The following is a 22,744-nucleotide window of genomic DNA, read 5'->3' on the forward strand; positions in this document are numbered from 1 at the left end:
GCTCAGGGGGGACTCATGGCTCTACAACTCTGACAGGAGGGTGTAGTGAGGAGGGGTCGGTCTCCTGCCGGGCCGGCAGTGAGAGGGCCAGAGGAAATGGCCTCAAGCTGAGACGGGGGAGATTCAGATTAGGTATTAGAAAAAACTTGCGCTGTTCAGGTGATCAGGCACTGGAATAGGGAGGTGCTGGAGTCACCATTCCTGGAGGTGTTTGAGGCGTCTGCATCTGGCGCTGGGTGATGTGGTTTAGGGGTTACAGCGGCAGTGTTGGACTGGATGATCTTAAAGGTCTTTCCAGCCTGTGGTGAAAGCCAAGTGAATTTCCCCTGGATCAGGCGAAGGTTCGGGGATGGCCTGTGCCCGAGGGGAGCCCTCCCTGAGGTGCTCGGGCGGCGCCGCGGCGGCGGCTCTTGATGGGCCGCCGAGGGCGGGAAGGGCCGGGCGCGGGCTGAGGGCGGCCCCGCTCCCTCAGGAGGCACCGCGGGCAGGGCCGGGCACGGCGGGGCCGCCGCTCCCCCCTCAGCCCGGGGGGTCACCGCTCCCCCCTCAGCCCAGGGAGTCACCGCTCCCCCCTCAGCCCGGGGAGTCACCGCTCCCCCCTCAGCCCGGGGAGTCACCGCTCCCCCCTCAGCCCAGGAGTCACCGCTCCCCCCTCAGCCCGGGGAGTCACCGCTCCCCCCTCAGCCCGGCGGGCAGGGCTCGGCGGCAGGACCGGCATCTCCTCGGTGTGTGCCCAGAGCCACCCCCGCTGCCGGGTCACAGGTACCCGATCCGTGCCCCATCTCGCACTTCTCGGTGCTCCCCACCCTCCCACAGATGAATGCTGCTGCTGTTTCGTCTTTATGCTGTTCGCCTTTTTTTTGTTCCTTTTTTTTTTTAAAGTCTTTTACATGTTCTTTCTGCTTTATATCTGGGACGATGTGGAGCGCTCGCACAGACTTCAAAGCGGGCTGTGACACGGAGCTGTGACTCACACGGCTCCTCTGAGGGAGGGAGCTGAAGCAGGGCAGAACACCTCAAAGCCCTGGTGCACTGAGCAGTGCCCTCACGGCCTCGCTGCTGCTGGGAATGTTGGTGTTCACGGAACACCAACAGCGGGTTTGGTCCGAGGATAAATCCCGCCGAGGCTGGCTGGCTGGGACTGTGCTCCAGTGCTGCTGAACAAACAGATTAACGGACCTGCACTTCTCTGAGAGTGGTTTTTTGAGGTTTGAAGGGATGTTACTGGGTTATTTTCCATATCCGATGGGTGATTTGTTTTATATGCAACATTAGCCAAAAGATCGTTGCAGCAAATCTTGTAGCTTGTCTTTTTGTCTTTGCCCTGGGATGCAACAACAGAGTCGAGCTATTTGCATTTAATGTAGGCTAGCTTATAAATATTGCTTTGTGTACCTTCTGTAGGTTGCAAAAAACAGACCCAGGTAAGGTCAAGATACAGTTTTAAAAACCTTGTGCTTCTTATATTAAAGGCTCCTTAATTGTATAAATGTGTATATAATTAAACTCTACTAAAATGCAATTAGCTCCAGAGTTAGCTGATTTTTACAGCCTTCCTTCTGCTAGGGAACATGTAGGGGTTTTGTTTTCTCTTAGGCTGGCAGGGTGGTAGCAGAAGGGGCAATAAGAGGTGAGGAAGACTTGCAAGCTTTTCCCTGTGGCAGGGTTGGATTTGCAAGAAAATGAAATACATATATATTATGACTTCTGAAAGGGTAAAGGAAGATGTGCTCTTTTTAAATTTTCCCTCTTAATGGAAACAGCAAAGGAATGGGGACAATCCTAAACTCTAAATGGAAAGCAGGGCTGGCTGTCTTCATCAAGAGGACACTGATGCTGCTTAGAGTCTCTGCTCCACTTTGAGAAGGAAAACTAATCCATTATTAAGCTGAATTTATCAGTGATTTAAAGTTTCTACCTGGAGCTAAATAATTTTTGAGAAATTGAAATAGGTTACTGTGATGGTTGAATCAACCTTTTGTGTGTGGGGCTTGGGACATGTTTGAGGGATCATCTTTCTCTCTCCAAACCTAAATGTCACCCTGCTGTTCAATTAAATCCCAGATCCTGGCACACCAGGTTTGTGAAGAATCAGTACTCTGGGGTTTGTGGGTTACATGGTTCATGTAAAGTCTTTGGTGAATTAAAATTAATTCTTAGTTTAAGGAATCATGTCTCAGCATCGTTTTTGGTTTGACCAGTGCCAATAAAAGTTATGGTTTAGTGGCTCCCTGAGCAGCAGCAGGAGGCTGAAGGTTTTGTATGTTCACCCTCTATGTAACATTTCTTGGTGGTTTTAGTGCAAGTTGTTGGCTGATGACAAAGTTGGCAACTATTGGAAGGGAAATTGGATCAGCTTTATTGTGATCAATGACACAGAGACATTGATGGTGCCCCCACAATGGTAACACCCGATTCCTGCAAAATGTTAACTTTCAGATGTTAACACAGTATTACAAATGCAGGGCTATTATAAAATACTGTATTTCCAAAGGAAATCTTTGCCATGCAAGAGAACATTAAACTGTGTGTGTGTCAGATGACAGAGTAAAACCAGAAAACTGGAAAGAATGCATGGTAAGAAAAATGATGTAATTTATACTGCATGTGTTATAAACACTGCTAATCTGAACAGAAATGACAACGCTTTATAAACACTGCCAGTCTGAACAGAAATGACAATGCTTTTTCCTTGCTGTTGTAGAACAGGAACAGAGATACAACCAAAAATGGACACTGAAAAGGTGCAGAAGAATCAGTGTGGTAAGATACCCAAGAGAATTTGTCATTTATTATCTGCATCAACTCTACAAATCTTTAGTAGACTGTGATAGGCCTGGCCGGGGGGGGGAGCTGTTGGGGAAATGCTCTTTTTCTGAATTTTGGATACTGTATTGGATACCTAAAGGGCAAATCTAATGACAAATATTCAAATAGTAAATCACACCACAAGGTTACCTTTTTTAAAAAAATTGCTAATATTTACCTACATTTTATTGTATTATAACTTTTTTGAGAAACTCCCAATCTCACAAGAGTTTACAAAATACAACTGCTGTTACTTTTGCAAATAATTACCAAATAAGCTTTTTATTATAACCCAAAGCTTAAGAAACAGGTTTTCCAAGTTTTTACTTACCAGGGGCTGTATGTAGGTGCCCAGGAAATGCTTTGTGTTACCTCAGTAACCAGCTAATTCAAGCCTCTGCTGCTGTGCTGCATGACCATGTCTCCTGTAACTCAACACCACGTTCCAGCCTTGTGCTGTTTGGATTCTTTCCCTATCACTCTGTAGATTTTCAACTGTATTTTCACTCTAAGCATTGGAATGGTCCTGGATTATTCACTCTACACTGAATGCACCTTGCAATTGTGAATTGAATATTTAGTAATCTACATCACAGTTTCTGATGGTTACTAGTGATTAAAGGCCAAAGGAAATCATTCTCAAATAACAAACTCTGGACAGGAATATTTCTTGGTTAAGTATGTTTGTTATTTATGGATGGATAGAAGTGGTGTAGCTTTGGTTTTGCTCACCTTTTTTTTTTTTTATACTTGTGCACACTACATTTTTGGACAGGTTTTTTGTGATACTGAACAGATTAATATATAGAAACATAACAATTGTCATGAAGTTTTTTGTGTTTGCTCTTAGATATGAAAACGGATCTGAACTTACTGCTTGAATGCCTTAAATATCAGATGGACTGCCCTCTGTCTCAGAAGGAAGCTTTGATCACTATTTACTCAATTTGTCAACAAAACAGTAAGAAATGTTTTTCCTCAGAAACATTTATGTTCACCATGTATGTTAAGAGGTGGTGGTCACTGTAAAAGAATTGTCTAAAGGATTTAAGGCTTGAGAATTTGTAAAATCTTGGGAGGCTTTCAATTTACAAGGAAACAAAAGCTAAAGGTTAATTTTTGTTCTTTTTCTCTGTTGTAGGTGAAGCAAGTGAATATTTTCGAGAAATTGGTGGTTTGATGTTTATAAATGACCTTGCCAAATCAAGTGCTCATGGCATAGTAAAGGAAGCAGCTTTGTTTACACTGGGGATTATTATAGAGAGTAATGGTAATCTGAAGCAATATGTTTTGTATTTCTGAATGAGAAATACTTCTCTTGTGCTTTGTCTCCACTTTTTTTTTGGCCTCAGAAAATCAGATTACAAGATGATCAGTTGGAGCAAGGAGCAGTAAAGGTGCCACTGTTGCACTGTCCATGCCTGGATGTGATGCAGTTCCCTGCTGATTTGTGCAGGCAGCACTTCTGCTTGCTACCAGACAGCTGAGCTCCTCCTCCTCCTCAGCAGCAAGTGTTGAATGACTCAGATTGTCCCAGAGTTTGCCAAGCCCTGGTTGGTTTGGAACTCACCCCAAGGGGAAGCCCTCGGTCACTTTATAGTCCTGTTTTGTCTCCACTCCCCAGTACTGGCCACAACGGAGACTTAATAATTTAGGATTATGAGCAACTTACTTTAGGACTTAATGGTGTTCATTTTCTGTTTTCAGTGTATTGTCAACAGAGTTCGTGTACTTCTGCATTGTTTGAAGACCTCATTTTATTTTTAATTAATAAGGATTCTGGTGTGAACTTGAAAAGAATGTCTGTTTATGTCATCTTAGTACTGGTTTCAAATAATAGTAAGTTGGTTTTTTTCCCTATGTTACACCACCACTTTTTTCTGTTTGCCAATCTGCCATGCAAAATTTGGATTTTCAATTAGTAATGTTTTGGTAAAGTGAATTTATAAAGATGAATGTTTGCATGTGACTGAACCTGAATTGTCTAAGTAGGTAATTGCTCACTGGGTTTTCTTTAAACAGCAGAAAGTGGTTTAGTTTTAAAAATATAGTTTAAAAAATTGTGATGCAAACCAGTAGTTTCTGACAATGTATAGAAAAAGACAGAAAGAAATGGAATGCTTTCACCAACGTGTTGATGTGATTTTGTATTTGTTTTTGTGGAGGATCTATGCTTAGGAAATGAGATGTATCTGTAAATCAAACCTGACAGTAAGATTTTGTCTCAAGTTGCCCATGTCCGTGGAGTCTTATGTGTGTTCTCTTGTAGAAAACGGGCAAACCTATGTCAGAGACACGGGCTGCATCAGCCTGCTGCTGCAGCTCTTCAGGTAAACACACGGCAGTCAAACACACCAGGGGTACTCTGCTGAGGAGTGACCTTGCCTTGACTCCCTGGGCCTTGTTTGTCCCTGACAGAACAACCCTGTCCGGGTGTGAGCTGGAGCTCTCGGATGCGCACACGGAGCAGCGCTACCAGCTGTGGAGCTCGGTGTGCAGCGCCCTCTGTGCCTGCGTGAACAACCCCCAGAACGGTGCGTGCTGCCCTGCCCTGCCCTGCCCTGCCCTGCCCTGCCCTGCCCTGCCCTGCCCTGCCCTGCCCTGCTCTGCCCTGCTCTGCCCTGCCCTGCCCTGCTGTGCTCTGCCCTGCCCTGCCCTGCCCTGCTCTGCCCTGCCCTGCTCTGCCCTGCTGTGCTCTGCCCTGCCCTGCCCTGCCCTGCTGTGCTCTGCCCTGCCCTGCCCTGCCCTGCTCTGCCCTGCCCTGCTCTGCCCTGCTCTGCTCTGCCCTGCCCTGCTCTGCCCTGCCCTGCCCTGCTGTGCTCTGCCCTGCCCTGCCCTGCCCTGCCCTGCCCTGCTCTGCCCTGCTCTGCCCTGCTCTGCCCTGCCCTGCCCTGCCCTGCCCTGCTCTGCCCTGCCCTGCTCTGCCCTGCTCTGCCCTGCTCTGCCCTGCCCTGCCCTGCCCTGCTCTGCCCTGCCCTGCCCTGCCCTGCCCTGCTCTGCCCTGCCCTGCCCTGCCCTGCTCTGCCCTGCTCTGCTCTGCCCTGCCCTGCCCTGCTCTGCCCTGCCCTGCTCTGCCCTGCCCTGCCCTGCCCTGCCCTGCTCTGCTCTGCCCTGCTCTGCCCTGCCCTGCCCTGCTCTGCCCTGCCCTGCCCTGCCCTGCCCTGCTCTGCTCTGCCCTGCTCTGCCCTGCTCTGCTCTGCCCTGCCCTGCTCTGCCCTGCTCTGCTCTGCCCTGCTCTGCTCTGCCCTGCTCTGCTCTGCCCTGCTCTGCCCTGCTCTGCTCTGCCCTGCCCTGCCCTGCTCTGCCCTGCTCTGCTCTGCCCTGCTCTGCTCTGCCCTGCTCTGCTCTGCCCTGCCCTGCTCTGCCCTGCCCTGCCCTGCCCTGCTCTGCCCTGCCCTGCTCTGCTCTGCCCTGCCCTGCTCTGCCCTGCTCTGCTCTGCCCTGCCCTGCTCTGCTCTGCTCTGCCCTGCCCTGCCCTGCCCTGCCCTGCCCTGCTCTGCCCTGCCCTGCCCTGCTCTGCCAGGGTTTGAAGTTCTTCTCCACAGGGGCAACAGTTTGATTTCCTCTTACTGTCCAACTGACATTCCGCGTTCCGTTTGAATTGGGGTTGTTTGTGTTTATTTTTCCAGAAGATAATCAAAACATTTGCTGTTCAGTGTTCCCGTATGCCAAGGAGTGGCTCGAGAGCTGCACAGAGCCTGACATAGTTCGGCCCATTTGTTCATTTGTTGGTCTCACAGTTGCAAACAACTGTAAGTGCAGCTCAAGCTTTACATAGTTTTGCTTTTGTTAAAAGCAAGTTTAATGAGATAGGGTTTTTTTTTTTGGTCAATCTCTACAAATTCATTTGCTGTTCTTCCAACCTTTACTCTGAAAACTGTATTCCACCATCTTTACTTGCACTACATTGTGCTTAAGTCCAAGGTAGTGTAAGTACAAAATAGCCACAAACCAGTTACATTTTGTAAGGTCAGTAAAGATTATTTGGAAGCTGTTTTGATTAGAAGTATTTTATAAATAAAAGTCATTATTACATCACTGAAAACAATTATTTAGGTAGAACTTGGGCATAATGTTTGCCATTTGTATGCTGTATTAGGGTCATTGTTTCCTGTAACTATTTCATCTGACAGATACTACATTTTTTGAGGTTAATATGTATCCAGCTACTGCTGTATGGCTGGAAATGTAATGATTGATACATGCACAGAAAAACTATGATGAACCTAATTGGCAAAATGCTAAAGTAATTTGCAAACTCTATTACTCAAAACACTTTTTTTTCTTTTTTTTTTTTTCACTAAGCATATGTGCAGAAATATTTTGTTTCTATTGGAGGATTGGATACATTAGCTAAAGTTCTCCTCGAGCTTATGCATGATTCCTGTTTGAGCCACTCTGGCCCAAAACTTGCAGTAGTAGTAACCAAGACTCTGGATGCCTGCATTGCTAATAACTGTGAGTGCAAAGACAGCTGTCATTTTCTATATATACTAATCTTAAAATGTTTAAACTCTTGTGTTGGTGGAAAAGGGATATGAATGGATGCTAAAAGACCAGTAAGTTATAAACATCCCAGTTGATGCTGCAGATTTTTTTAAAATTCAAATGCCTGTATGGAGGGTGATCCAGTTCATCTGAGGTGGTTTACTTTCCCATTGTTGCTAAAATAAACAGTAAAATTTAAACCTTACTCAAAAATGAGAGATAAGATGCTAGAGCTAGTTTTGGGTAAGCTGAGACCTGGGTATGGCAATCAGTTTGGATCCTGGAGTTAGGTCTGTGCCTGAATAATAAACTTTGTGAGCTTTAGGAAGTCTGGTAACTCAGAGGTGGGGCTGGGCAGATGTGGGGTGTGTGCAGGACAAACCTGTACTCTGATGTGCTGCCTGGGCACGTCCTGAGGAAGTCTCTGTATTCCACCAGAACATTTGGAGAAGCCTGTGATCTGGTGACTGTGCTGTTGGCCATGGTTGTTACATCTGACACTTGTGCCATAAGGGCTCACTCATGGAAGGTCACAGAAGTTTAAAAACATACACCTGCACTAGTTCTGAGTCTACTTTCAGATCAGCTGGTATGTGACAGGGTTAGGCTTCAGCATGGATGGACCAGCAGTGGTGTTCCCAGTTTCAGGAAGAGGTTGCCCTCTAGCAGAAACACTCCTGGCTCTTTTTGTGGCAGATACTCTGTGTGTCAAACCTTATTCAACTCTTTTTTGCTCTGCACTGGAGCTGATAAATGATGTGGAGAAGCTCAGCAGAGATCTACAGAACTTGCCCATTGCAAAGCCCTTGTTTGTCAGATGTCACAGCTCCAAACCCCACAGTGTGGGAGGAAGGGCAGTGCTGGATTTGGGAGCCCCAGGAGGGCTGTGGGAGTCTGAGGGGTTAGAGACAGAGAGGAGCAGAACTGTGCAGCCCCAAGGCTTGGGGAGCTCTGTGGGACTCCCTTGAAGAACAGCACTTGGGTGATGTCTGTACACTCATTAGCCAGTTTATTTTTCTCCTGATTATTTTGAACATCACAGCTGCCATGGGGGTTGTCTTGGCAAAGTATCACACCGTGGCAGAGCTGCTGAAGCTGCTGTGCAACGAGACACTGAACACAGGAGAAAAAATCAGCATTATTCTGACCATTGGACACTGTACTGAAGTTTGTGGTAAGATCTGTTCTGTCAGCTTCTGCTAGATTCTCACATACAAACCCCTTCAGTGGGGTCATTTCAGCAAGACTGGAACGTGAGGGAAAGTTCTGTTCAATAATATTATGTTAATAGTTAGGAAAAAAGGTTTTCTATAATGTTCCATCTTTAAAATTTAAAACTTGTTAGCAGATGGTGTCTTTAAGAGCTTTGAAAAAATAGACTATTATGCAAGAATTCAGAGCTGGGCTTAGGTATCACTGGGTGGAATTAATCCAGACCTAAAAACTACTGCAATATAAACATACCAAATGAGTTGTCTTGAGCTCTCTTTTAATGGTCCTTGATATGTACAGGTTCTGTCCATTCATTATATAGCTATTTATTTTTTTAAAGGCTATATAATAGCATTGGTTTTGAAATAACAAACAGTAAGTATCCCTGAAATCTTTTTGTCAGGCTCCTCAGGGCTCCATGTTCAAAAATTCTGATTGATTATCATCCTCTGAATGTCAATAACATTCAATAATTAGCTCAATAGGTCATAAGTCTATTTTAAGACATTTTTGCATGAAGAATTGATTGAAACAAAGCTTAATGGAAAATGGTTTTTGAGTAGAAATACGATTAAACCAGCAGAATAAAAGTTTCTCTTAAAATGTCAACACAAAATAATCATATTTCATTTTTTCTTCCTTTTTATCACATTTAAACAACACAGAACTATTTTTATCAAGTTGCCAGTTTAATGAGTACGTATGCAAATGAGTTAACAATAATGAATAAATGAAAATAAAATAGTAAATAAATAAATAAATAATAAATCAATCGTTAAAAATAAAATTTATCTGGTGACATAGTTAATGAAGAGGAAGAGAGTGGTTAGACCAGGATTAAACTATCAAATTTACTACGGTATTGCTAATTTTAAACTTTAAACCTTTGATAGTTCTGCACCTCAGGGCTTACAGAAAGGTAGTGTAGTGTAATGGAGGAAAAGAGCTGCAGAAGCCACAACTCAAATGTTTTAGGCAACAATTAAATGAATTTGGAACCCCATCATATAATTTGTCTCGATTGTCCTTCAGTTTTCCTACAAGAAATTTGATTTTTGGCCAAATCATCCTGTGTGATGTAAAGCTCTGCTGCTGCCATCCAGGGAGTGGGTCATTGCAGCAGCCTTGGATCTGTAAAAGGAAAATATCTTTTTCAGAATTTCCCAGAAAACTGTAAGTGTTAGCTCCTAAAATTACTGTAGGATTGAGTGTGTTTGAGGCTGAAACCAATCTCTTTTCCTTTATAATGCCCCATTTTAGAAGAAAACCAGTGTGAACTGCTTCAGAACAATGGCCTTCCACTTATGATTCAGGTATTAACAGAATCTCAGGATGAGGAACTGATCAAAGCTGCTACTTTTGTGCTGCAAAACTGCAAACAGATGAGTAAGTTTGCTGTTACTGCTTTAAAAATGACAGGGATTATTTCCATCTCTGTGTTCTGCTGCTTTCCTGAATGACTTTAACTGTGGCAGCTCTGTAATTCTGTCTACTCCCAGAGGGGTTTGTTTTCTGCAGAGAAGTTGCCTATTTGCCACCAAACTGTGGCATTTAGGCAGAAAAATGAAAACCAAAAATTTCACTGGTGTTGCAGTAATGCATGTGTAAACCTGTAAATGTAGGACCAGTTTTTAAAAGCTTTCCTTTCTATAAATCATGTGAAAAATAAAAGCAGTGTGGATACTCTATTCCTGGGGATGTACCATTATGGGGAGAGAATACACCAGTAGATGATCCAACCTGAAATCACTGTGACTACAATCATTTTGCAATATTAAGAAATCTTGCTCTTTCTTTTGAAGGTAGGGTGTATTTTAGGGCACCCTGGTTAAGTTTTTTATTAATTATCTGTACAATTCTACCAGTGAAACAGAAAGACACCTTGTCCTCTAATCTCTACAGCATGGAAGGTTTGCAATTGCTAATTACTAAATTTCATGTATCTACATTTTTGTACTGAAATCATAACTGAGAGTTTTGTTTAAGATTAAGGGGGTGTGGTGATTTGCAGTGTCCATTAATGTGGAATTGTTTTTTAAAAAAGCAGAAACTTATACTGGTAAAGAACCTATAGAGTTAGGATTAAGTCAATGAAAAAGTCATTTTTTGCACAGCATCATTGTGGAAGCAGCTCATAGTAACTATAACTGCAATCTCACCTCTTGTAACTGCAATTTATATTTGAAGTGTGTTAACATTTATGTGTACATTTAAGTTTTATAAAAATTATTATTCTGAAATTATACTTTGCATTAAATTATTGGGGCTGTCCCTCAGCATAATAAAATATAATAAATACTAAGATGTTCATTGATAAAATTTTAAGTAATAATGTTGGTTTATATTTTCTAAAGCTGAACAGTTGTCTCTGAAAATAAATGATAATTCATTAAGTGTGAGCAATGAAGAAGAATTGGATGTGCAAGTCAGGAAAAGAAGTCTACAAGACTACTGGAAGAAAGCAAATGAAATTTTACACAGAATAAACTTGATTGAACAAGAACATGCTGAGGTTGGCCTATTTACCAAAGTAGGATAAAACTAAGCAAATCTACAGAGTTTAGGGAGAAAGAGAAAGTAAACCCTTGGGATAATTTCAGTGTGAGCTAAAAAAGCAGGGAAAATATTGGATGTGTGTGAATCTACAACCTGCAATTTTACCATTATTGTAGATCTTACCAAGTTACTCCTGTGCAGGGCAATCAGAGAATGGAGGCATCTGTGTGTTATGAAGCATTTTAGTTTATTATAAACCCAGATTTTCTACAAAATAGAGATAATTAGGTTGGCAAAACAAGAAGTTCAATTTATTTGTAATTGTTGGACATTCAAACCTATAATTTTAATATTTGCATGCATGAAATGCCCATGATTGTACAGCTATGGTGGGACAGATGATAAAGGAGGATGTGAACATAGACTGAAATAAGGTTGTTTCATATTTTCCTTGTGCTTTTTAGCTGCTTGGTATCCCTGGGTTTGGAACAGTGAGTTTATGAGTTACTTAGATGGCTCTTAAGCTCATTTCTAGCAGTGCCTCGCATCAGTAGCAAATTCCTTAATGACTTTCCCATGAACACCTCCAGCAGCACTGCTGTCCTGGGGCTCTCTGCTCAGTCAGGGGCTTCTGAAGCTTCTTTGGGATTTGCTTTACCTTCAGAGTTAAACTGGTCTATTAGTTAATCTTGTTACTGGATTTATTTAAGATTCTGTAGAGCTCATATAGTCACAAACTATTTTTCAATACAGGAAGGACTGCAAGGAGGAGTGTTTGTGGATGGATCCTCAAATCCAGCCAATTCTGAAGCATTGAAATCCCATGAGGTGAATCCTGCTGGTCCAAAAATGTACCTGGAAAGAGCACACAAAGATCATAGCCCACAGTTGACCTTGAAGTTGGATGGTCCGGTTCTTGCTCCAGCTGTAAATTGTCCTCCAAGAAAAAGTGAAACAGTGAACCCCACAGATGCAGCTTCTGCTGGACAGAGTGGACAGAGCAATATTCCATGTGCAGGGAATGGACTGCAAACAGACAGAGCACTGCAAAGTCACAGTGGGAATGACAAAACTGCTTGTGTAAAAAATCAGTCTGTTCCTCTAGCAAGGTGAGTATCCTGCACCTAAGCAGAAATACTAAATTGCCTTGCCCTTGGAATTTCCAAATGGAATGTCAGCCTTTTCAATTATCAGTTTCTAACTGTGTCCTTTTCTTCTAGTGAAAAGCCACAGCCCTTTGGTGGCCCACTAGAGGATACTCTGTGGGAGTGTCTTTGAGATCACAGATCAGAGACTGTAGACACTGGAGTAACAAAAGCTCCTGATCTTTTTCTCTGCCTCGTGGGTTGTACAGAGAGCCCCTTCCAGGCCATGTTTAGCACTTTCAGCACAGTGGGGAGAAATCATCCCTGGCTTTGGCCTCAAAACTCTCACTGGTGTAACAGAGAAAGATCTGACCCACTGGTTTGGACAGCCCACAAGGGGTTCTATGATGGGCACTCAACAGGAAAGCAGCAGGGAGAGAGAACTGCTGGAAAAAACATTGGAATTGGAGTGGCTACAAACCAAGGAAAAAGTTTTCCCTCCTCCACTTTTCTCCCCTCATGTTCCATTGTTTCTTTGCATGGGAAGAGAAAGTCATTCCCTGTTTAGTCATTCCCTGTTCTCTTGTTCATTGCTCTCACACAAATGATGACTTTCCTCTTCTTTTTGTGCTTCTGATGCTTATCTTTCCTATTGATAATAAATAAATTAATGATAGGCAACTTGCAATGATAAACACAGAAGCCATTCTCTTGAATTTATATCAGGAATATCCCTCAAGATATGTAGTGGGAGAGTATGAGCAAAACCATGTTTCTCTAGGTTTTTTAGTTTGTTTTTGTTTGGTTGGTTTTGGTTTGGTTTTGTTTTTTTTGTTTGATTGTGTTTTGTTTTGTTTCATGGTGAGTGTTTTTTTTTGTTTTGGGGTTTTGCTTTTGGGGTTTTTTTCTCCTTTGTTTGGTTTGGGGATTTTTTGAGTCCCACACTGTCACTGTGGGTTTTTTCCTGTGGCTGGCTGCCCCTTGCTCTGTGCAGTTCCCTTATATGCATTATACTGTTACTTTGCGACTGCCACAGAAATTCCCAAGAGCCTGGATAATTGTCCACGGTACATTCAGGTGAATTTTGCTTTGCTACTGTTCAGCATGATTTCACACAACTTCTTTATTTCTGCTCTGGCTTCTGAAGCACAAAACAACTCTTTTTTTTAAAGAAAAACCAACCAACCAACCCAAAAGCTCTCTGCTTGCCTGTGTATTTGTGTGAAAACAGGAGTTAGTGAAGGATGACCATGGATTAGGGTCCTTGCTCCTGCAGCATTCCCAAGGAGTGAGTGACACACAAAGGCACCAGCAGGGTATCACAGGAACATGTTGGTTGCACAGGAGTTGACCAGTGCAAGCAAAGAAGAAAACCAAATACCTTTCAGAGCATTTGCTACAAATGGTGAAGGCTACAGTATTTTGAAGAGGTTGTGAAAGTTTTATGTGAATCAGACTTGCAAATTACCCTGGAAACCAGCATCCCTGGAAAACTCTGCATTCCAGGGTGAACAGCCCTGCAAGGAATGCTGATCACAGGCGTCTGGGAAACAAATTACACACTGGGGGCCATAAGCCCAGGAACTTGGGATAATTAGAATAATTTTTTGAGAGTTTTATCTTTCATATATTTAATATGTTCTTTTTTATTTTTTTCATTGGACTGTGTCTATTAATTTACAGGTAAATGTATGTTGTGGCATTTCATTCTTTTTAATTTGCTCCCATTGTTGTCTCCCAGTGAACAGTTATTTCGACCACCAGCAGAGCCTGTTAGAAACAGGACACAGACATGCACAGCAGGTACAAACAGCTAAACACATTCCCTTCTTAGATGATTTTGTTCTTAATGAGTTTTTAATTAATTTTGTGTACTTTTATCACTACTTTTTACCAGTTGTTATGTATCACTAGATTACAGAGTGCATTATACGTAATTAATATCCTTTAACTGGTTTGCACAGTACTGGAATTTTATATTGTACACAATTTTACCAGAAGAATATTTATTTTACTTTTCTTCTAATACATATTGTAGCTTTCTTTTTTTTTGGTTGATTTTAACTATTGAAATGAATGTATCATAGACAAATGTTTCAAGTTTAGTCTGAATGCAGTTTAGTCTTTAATCTGTACTAAGCAGTGAAAGCCATTAACAGAAAATGCAGGAGGATGCTGGTTTGGTTCTGTCCCTGTAAGACTGGGACAGAACCTCCCTGTGAGAGTGACTTTTGCCTGAAGCTGTTCCTACATGCTGAACATGTGTTTAAGATGAATGGTTTGCAGATTTGCACTGATCTTAGATCATTTATTACATTATTTATTAAATTTATCCCAGAATTGGGGTCTGTCCAATCAAATCTTTATTCATCATTTAGTTTCCTGTTAATTTATAAAATTTATAAGTGTTCATTAGATTAGTATTTGCCAGAATGGTGGCTTTACAGATGACAAGCTGATCTCCAGGTTATACCTTTCTAACTGAGAGTTCATATTTTTCCAGTACATCACATCCTTCAGCATCAGATTGCAAACAGAAATAAAGTTTATAGGGCTTAGTTAAGTTTACAGGGTTCATTTGCTGTGTTCAAGTTGAAGTAACATCCTTTGGGAGAGGGATGAAAAAGCACTGAATTGAACATCATTATTCTGGATTTACAAAAATGTAAATGTGGTACATTTAACTTGAGGAATTTAATTTGGATTTTCTGCTGTTATGTTTATTAACTTTAATAATTTACAAATAGAAAATGCAGTTGAACGTAGACACACTGATGCATGATTACCATGGCAGAAGCAGGTTACATTTTCTCAGTGTGATTTTTCCTTCCTCATTTAGATCAAAATTCATCCTACTCAGAGATAACCAGGAAACACAAAAGTACTTCAGCGACATCTTCATCCCATAAAATGGCAGATTTAAGGTGTTCAGGTAAATATCACCTCAGGTCTTTCTTTCCTGAGCACACAAAAGAAGCCTTAAAGAGTCAGCAATGCAGTCAGTTATTTCTGACATTACAGAAATTTTAGTACATCTGTTCTGTTACCTATTATGTAAATCTTAACTCTTTCCTTTTTATGCCTCTAAAAAAAAAGCTAAATATTGCAATAAAGTTGGCATTGCAGTTTTGGTGCAGGTATCTTAATGTAGGCTTGCTAACAAACAATATACAGGAGCTTAAAAGATCACACTTCTTACAAGAATCCTTGAGTGGGTGATTTCCTCCTTTCTCTGATGGGGAAGGCAGAGAAGAACACTAGCCCTGCTCATTTCTCTCAGTGATCCTCCTGCTGAGCCTCCTGGCTGTTCTGCAGCCCTTCTATTCAGCACAGACTCTCAGATTTTGGGTAATCCAGCACTGCAGACCTCAGTTGCTACTTGCTCAACCTGCTCTGTCAGTAGGTCATAAGATTGCTGCTGGTGCAGCACTTAAACCATTTTAAGTGGATTTTGTAATCAAGCCTGTGTTTCTTTATTAAAAAACCCAACAAAAAACCCAAACAAACCCCAAAGCAGCTCATAACCCACCTTTGAACATTATTTTTATCCAAGTTGTCAAATTAAATTCAACCTGAGCTTTAGCACTGCTTGAGCATTGCACATACTGCCCTTCTTATGATTCCTCACACAAGTCCTCCTTCAGCTGATGTAACTTAATCATGAGAACATCCAAGAATAACTGAACCACAAATTACCCTAGGAACGTCCTCAAAAGAAATGGGAAGGCTTCCTGTGAGGGAATTCCTGCCTAAGCTGGACTTATCATTTATTCAAGTTAATACAGATAACTGTTGCAACACAAAGTTTCAAAGCATATCTTATATTTTGGCTCCTGGATAAATATGCAAATGGAACTGAGGCCCCTTTCTTCCCACCCCACTAATATTTTTACTTCTGTGGGGGATCTGTGCCTCATTCAGTACTTCTGGAGTTGAAGTGCAGTTTAACTTGGTCTCATAAAACATTGAAAACACTTTTTAATTTTTTTTAAGATAGAAAGTACAAAACAAGTAAGTATTTTCAAGAAGATACATAAAAATGAAACCTCTTTGCAATGTTTCCATGGAAAACCAGAGGTCAAACTGCAGATCATAGTGATCAAAAGGAGATGCTGGACTTGGTGTTGCCTTCTGCAGCATCTCTGCTTGCTATTCCTACAGTATCCCCTGGTTTTGCAGGTTGTGCAGCAGGAGGACTGTCCTTCAACAGTAAAACCTTCACCAAGCTGTTACAAAGTTGTCAGCACCGGTGTGACCATCACCGAGTCCTCCTGGAAGCTGAGCAGCGATACAGGGAGGAGCTTTGCCGGTCGGCTCTTGGGAGCAGCAGCACACACAGGACCCACGGCAGTAACCACCGAGTTTTATTTCTAGCAGTTGTAACCATTGCTTGAAACTGTATTTCAGATTCGGAACTTTCTGTGATCTGATCCTGATTGCTCTGCTGTTTTAAACTCACTCATTTCATTTGATTTACTAATGACTTGCACTAAGTGATATCAGAACTGGCCACTTTTGTTTTGAGAATCTTTTGTATTTCTTGGCAGTGGTGACAGATCCTCCTGACAGGCTTTGATGACTGTGATGTTTGCCAGTCAAGAACTAAGGGAAGGGAATGTATTATAATAATTTGAATTAAGTGTGAATGGATGACATCATAATATAATATATACATATGGGTCTAAGATGCTTATAATTCTTAATGAATAAAATAAAAGCACATCCTCTATTTTTCTGGTTTAAAGGAGATATTTTGAAAATTAAACAGTTACTACTTACTGACATTTGTACTGGTGTTCATCTTATATTTTCCAGAAATAATGCTGGCCCCAGTGAGGAAAGATGGGCTGCATACAGAAATATCAACATTTAGGAGCAAAAAGGATAGTTTCCAAAGTAAGGGCTGGATTTGGCAATTAATGCAAAAAGCCATTATTTTCTGTTAGTCTTTTGCAGAACTTTACCATGGATAGAGAATTATGGTGGCTTCTTTTCTTCTCCAAATTCTGTGAATAATCTATATATTAGTATGCCAGAAAATGTTATCTACTTATTTGCTGGGAAGTTTTGAATAAGAAGTTATTAACAAGGTAGAGATGGGAAAGGGAATATAAATTCCACCAGTTTCTGCAGTGCAGTTTAGGAACCTGTGTTTGCAGAACCATCAGTTGCCCATAAAACCTAGTGTTCTTTATAACACACAAGTGCCCCATTTGTAGCAGAGTCCATACCTTTTAGAGATTTTATTCTGTAATATAGCAAAACCATTAATGTTATTTTTCCCCTTACTCTGCTGATATATATTTTTACATCACTCAGCAGCCATTTTTTTCAGAATGTGGTGGGTTTGGGCACCTGCAGAGCTCCACCTACAGTCATAATTACTACCTTCACCAACTAGTAACCAATACTGTCTCTTATGATTGATGACCAGAATGTTTCAAGTAGGCTGAAGCAGTTCTCTAAATCAGTACTTCAATTCTCAACTCTTAATATTCCTTTAAAATGCATTCTCTTTTGAAAAGTCAGCCCACCCATCCACAATTTATTTTTAATATTTTATTTTCAAAAACCTTCTTTACATGGTTCCTTATTTAATTAATTTCCAGTAAAAGCTGGTTGATTGATTTATAAATTTGTTTATATTTTTCCTCTCCAGATTCAGAAATTAATTTGTCTGTGATAGGTATTTTAAAATTTAAAATAATCCCCAAAACACAACTATATTTTATCTTGAGGGTCCTTTGTAGCAATATATTAACTTTAGCAAGTAAACATTTTCTGTAAACTGAAGTAAACTGAATTTCCCAGGCTTTCTTCCAAGACCACATGGTAGTATATGGCTCAAAAGATTGTTCTCCCTTAAATTTTAATTCCTAAAACATGACTTGTGTTTTGTGATTTGTTTTTTCCTAAGAAAGACGTGAAATACTTTATTGTTTGGGATTTCTTTTAAGGTATTCTGTTGACTCCAAGTAGAAAAACCAAGCCTAATACTTCAAACAGAGATGAACATCATAAAAATATTAGGTGGACTGGCAATTATAACTTGACACCTGCCTATGGAAAGTGTGAGTATTACCAGAAAATCAATTCTCTAATGTGCATAACTTAAAGATCAGGTTTGCATTTAGGTCAGGGCATTAAGAGAAGCAGCTGTCTTGTTATTGGGGACAAATGGCTAAGGATTTAAATAAACTCTTACAGCTTTAATCATGGGAGTTACTCAAACATCAGTAGTGCTACTACTTGCTCGTTGCTTCCAATGCATAAATAATCCTCCTGTGTTAATGTCAATTATGAGAAAAAGATCTAAGGGGAATGAGATATTACTAATACAGCAACATTTACATATTCAGGTTCATTAAAAGAAATGCTCCTTTAAGCACTACATTTAGCTTTCCAGTAGATTTCAGTTAGTTTAAAGTAACCAAGAGCCTCCCTGTTCCCAATTCCACAGCTTTACAAAAAACCCAAGATGCCAACTTGAAGAGACAAGGAGTCAAAGAAATGTGCAACCAATGTCAGCACTTCCAAGAAAATTGCATCCATGCACTTGAGAAAGATGAGGTGAGTTGTTCAAAGCCTAATCATACACTCACATAGCTGTAGCTGTCCAAACAAAAGCACTGGGAATTGCACAGTTTCTTTTTAAGTCACTTTTAACAGGAGCCCAGTAGCAAAATGAACCTTATTAAAAGGATATTGCTCGGTTGATTCTACTCCAGTCATAGTGATTTATCCTAAACTGAGTTAAGCATTTTTCAGCTGACACTCTTTTCTGAATAATGGATATGGAGGTATGATTTTTCCTGTGTTGATGAAAGCTTGCACAGTATAGAAATAACAGAAACCTGAAGGCATAAACCTACTAAAGGTTTATTAAACTGTATAGGTACAACAGGAACAAAGGTAAAGATCACAGAAAAATACTGTATTTCAGTGACAGTGAAGAAACCTTGAAGAGCCATTGTCGCCTTGACTGTGTGATCATTTCTTTACAACTGCTCAAGGGTGTATTGCCAGTAATACCCTACTTCCACATACCAAATAGTCTGTAGATTGACATCATTTGTAATTACACCAAAATAAATATTTGCAGAGCAATGAAATATGTCCCCTGGACATGAACACGAGAACCTTGAACGAGAGAAGAAGAAGAACCCGAAAAGATTTCACGACTGAAGAAATTAACTGTCTTTTGAATGGAGTAAAGGAAATGGGTAATCACTGGAATTTAATTTTGTGGTCTTACCCATTTCAGAAAGGACGGACAAATGTTGATCTTTCCAAGAAGTACTACAGGTTACAGAAGCAGGTAGTCACAGTCTAATTTTCTATGAGTTCTAAATGCTGTGAGCTCAGTTTTCATAACTTGCCCCTGAACTGATTTGCAGAAAAAGCAGGCTTTCAGGATTTGCAGCCCATGGCATTGTGCTTTGTGTCAGTTCAGTGCTGTGCTACCAATGGGAATGGTCTCTTATGTAATTCCATCAGGGCTTGTGCTTGGAGAGAGAGAGCTAGAGTAGGAAAATATCAGAGAGCCTTTGAACCTGCCAGGGTACAAAGAGAACAAGTGTCAGCTCAGGACTCTGAACTAATCCCTGTGTTTATCAGGAAGTTGGTATTTCCTCTGTTCAGCCTCTTTTCCTGGTGCTGGTTTGTGACTCTCCAGCAGTTTCCTGGGGGTTGATCAGTACAGGCCTCACACAGAGGTGCTGTCTGGGAAAGGAGAGGGAGCACTGGTGCCCTGCCTTGGATCCAGGGAGCACTGCTGCTGTGCCTTGGATCCAGGGAGCACTGCTGCTGTGCCTTGGATCCAGGGAGCACTGCTGCTGTCCTTTGGATCCAGGGAGCACTGCTGCTGTGCCTTGGATCCAGGGAGCACTGCTGCTGTGCCTTGGATCCAGGGAGCACTGCTGCTGTGCCTTGGATCCAGGGAGCACTGCTGCTGTCCTTTGGATCCAGGGAGCACTGCTGCTGTGCCTTGGATCCAGGGAGCACTGCTGCTGTCCTTTGGATCCAGGGAGCACTGCTGCTGTGCCTTGGATCCAGGGAGCACTGCTGCTGTCCTTTGGATCCAGGGAGCACTGCTGCTGTGCCTTGGATCCAGGGAGCACTGCTGCTGTCCTTTGGATCCAGGGAGCACTGGTGCCCTGCCTTGGAGTGGTTAAGTGACGAGCCTTTGTCTACTGCAAGGTGTTCTATAATTGTGCAGTGTCAACAGTTGTTTTGATATTTTCTCTTTTATCTCCATTTTATAGATGCAAAAAAACTCCAAAGATCATCAATAATATTGTCCAAGAGTACTTTGGATTTTGTTGCAGAATAGTGAAGAACAGCCTTTATAGCAGCAAGAACATATGCCCTTGGAAATTTAGATTGTCTTGGACTCATGTTTTCCAGTGATAACTCAAAATTTCATTTACTCTTATTTGACAGTTTCTTTTATACATAGGCAACAAAATGCTTATCAGCAAAAATTATTTTTTAAACTTAATTTAACCTTCTTGAGCATTTGATACATGTAAGTTTTGATTTAACTTTTTATAGTTTGCCTTACCCTTGTATGAAATGACTGTACTGCTAAGTCCAAACTGCTATTTTATGTCCAAAACTGCTAAGTGTTAATGTTGTTGTGTCTGAATTTGTTTTCTCTTAATAAGTGAAATGTTTAAAGCAGATAAAATATTTTGTCATGTTTTTAATGTGCTGCATGTGCAGAAAAATGTACCTGTGCCAGAAAACACTGGTAAAACACTGCTGCATGTAGGAGGCAAATCTTTGTTACTCTAAGTACTCACTGCTGAACTAAGCAGGTACAGACAAAATTTAGCTTCTGTTCACAGTTGGACAATTTTTGGTGTATTATTCAGGTAAGTGAGCAGAACCCCCATTTCTGCTAATGACACAATTTTTATAGTGAAAGCCTTAGTAACTTGATTTTTCAGTGCTAGCCTTAGTATTTCATTTGTATTTTTTACCTGTTCTGATAAAGGACTGAGAAATCAATAGTTAATCTTTTATGGAAAACGTTTAGTTACCATATTAGCACTAGGTTTTCACTGTGATGTAGCTTAAATGCTTGGAAACAAGCAAGATAACCAAAAACTGATCCACTTGCAGTAAAGATGATGCCAATGATACAATAAATGCATCTTCTAATATTTTCAGCTGTTGCAACTTGGGTTTTATATTATTAAAATATTCAAGCATCTGTAAAAGATGTCTTTGAGTGGAGCTGTTGCCAGCAATGATGTTAAATATTGGTGTAACTATTTGCAGGGTGAGCTAAAGGACTCCTGAGGCTGGGTGGGCACAAAAGGGACATTTGGGTCCCTTACACACCCCAACAAGTATTTTTCCAAGGACTCAGAGCCAGTCCAGACAAGCTGCTACTTCATCTATTGACTGAATGTGTGTTGTTAATCCATATTATTCTGGCCTAAAATATATTTCAAGTGGATAAAAGTGTAAATCTTCCCTTGACACACGGTCAGAATATCTCCATATGATTTATGTCACCCTGGGTATAACTGAGGTTGGGAAGGCCCTGTGGAGCCCATGATCTCATCTCCTCAGAGCAGGGCTGATTGCAAAGTTAGTCAAGGTGCTCAGTGCCTTGTCAAGTTCTGAAGATCTTCAGGGCAGAAATTCCCACAGGCTCTTTGGGCACCTCTCCTGCTGCTCCAGCTCCTCTCGTGACACAAGGTGATGGAACAACATCGTGGAACATTCTGGTGTGATCTGAGGAGTCACAGACCAGGAGCACCAGGAACCTGCTGTGTGGCTTTGTGCAAGGCAATCTTTTGCTCTCCTTTTGATTTACTGTTCAGTCTCAATCATCTCACTAATTTTCTTGCACAAGTGCTTTGAAATCCACACATAATGGGCACCATAAAAGTATAATTGCATGAAAACAGCAATGTCACTTTTAGGCTGCTCGAGCCTCCCCGGGCAGGATTTCAGCACCTTGAGAAGCTGAACTGACTGACAGACCACGTAGGAAAGTGTGTTAGCAAAACCCATGGAGTTCTTCTGTAGTTCTGTTGGACAACCCAAGGGTGTGAGGGCTGCAAGGATTTGGGTCGCGGATCACTTGGACCATGGATTCGCTCAGCTCCCAGGATACAGCCTGAGCTGCTGCACAGCGGGAGTGGGCTGGGGCAGGGACGGGGGGCTGCACGGGCAGGTCCTGGGGGGTGCAGGAGGAAGGACCGGGGGGTGGAGATACCGGGGCAGGTCCTCGGGGGTGCAGGGGCAGGTCCCGGGGGCTGCAGAGGGAATTACCGGGGATGAAGGTCCCGGCGGTGGCAGTTGCAGGTTCCGGGCCGGTCCCGTTGCTCGCGGCCCCGCCGCCACCAGGGGGCGCTGCGGCCCCACCCGGGCCGGTGCCGCCCAGGGCCGGGCGGTGTCTGTCACGGGGCGGTGCCGGTCGCGGGGCGGTGCCCGGGCCGGGCCGGGCGGTGTCTGTCGCGGGGCGGTGCCGGTCGCGGGGCGGTGCCCGGGCCGGGCCGGGCGGTGTCTGTCGCGGGGCGGTGTCTGTCGCGGGGCGGTGCCCGGGCCGGGCCGGGCCGGGCGGTGTCTGTCGCGGGGCGGTGTCTGTCGCGGGGCGGTGCCTGGGCCGGGCCGGGCGGTGCCGGTCGCGGGGCGGT

The 22,744-nt window shown here is 42.4% G+C and overlaps 1 protein-coding gene and 1 long non-coding RNA gene across 6 annotated transcripts; one reads left to right on the forward strand and one right to left on the reverse strand.

Annotated features, from left to right (window-relative positions):
- The first annotated feature begins 26 nt into the window (after positions 1–26).
- TERB1 (telomere repeat binding bouquet formation protein 1) lies at positions 27–21,262 on the forward strand. 5 transcript variants are annotated; one of them, XM_064671335.1, is made up of 21 exons: positions 27–132; positions 2,705–2,763; positions 3,659–3,769; positions 3,950–4,078; positions 4,516–4,647; positions 5,078–5,138; positions 5,227–5,342; positions 6,438–6,560; positions 7,114–7,266; positions 8,339–8,470; positions 9,769–9,894; positions 10,863–11,020; positions 11,758–12,113; positions 13,831–13,892; positions 14,929–15,021; positions 16,269–16,439; positions 16,905–16,985; positions 18,047–18,160; positions 18,550–18,659; positions 19,192–19,407; positions 20,354–21,262. In XM_064671335.1, exons 2-21 carry the CDS (start codon positions 2,730–2,732, stop codon positions 20,381–20,383), a joined length of 2,508 nt encoding a protein of 835 aa, XP_064527405.1. In that variant the 5' UTR covers positions 27–132; positions 2,705–2,729; the 3' UTR covers positions 20,384–21,262. The 5 variants fall into 5 exon arrangements, with proteins under 5 accessions (XP_064527405.1, XP_064527403.1, XP_064527402.1 ...); XM_064671333.1 differs by lacking the exon at positions 27–132 and adding an exon at positions 180–762 and having other exon boundaries at positions 19,354–19,407; XM_064671331.1 differs by lacking the exon at positions 27–132 and adding an exon at positions 182–762.
- On the reverse strand, positions 11,235–22,469 carry LOC135422261 (uncharacterized). The gene is made up of 3 exons (XR_010434395.1): positions 22,380–22,469; positions 16,869–22,135; positions 11,235–11,859 (listed from the first exon to the last, which is right to left on the reverse strand). It is a non-coding gene; the product is annotated as an uncharacterized LOC135422261 (long non-coding RNA).
- Between the last annotated feature and the right edge of the window lie 275 nt (positions 22,470–22,744).

Source organism: Pseudopipra pipra, chromosome 14, assembly GCF_036250125.1.
Source record: "Pseudopipra pipra isolate bDixPip1 chromosome 14, bDixPip1.hap1, whole genome shotgun sequence".
NCBI classification, from domain to species: Eukaryota; Metazoa; Chordata; class Aves; order Passeriformes; family Pipridae; genus Pseudopipra; species Pseudopipra pipra.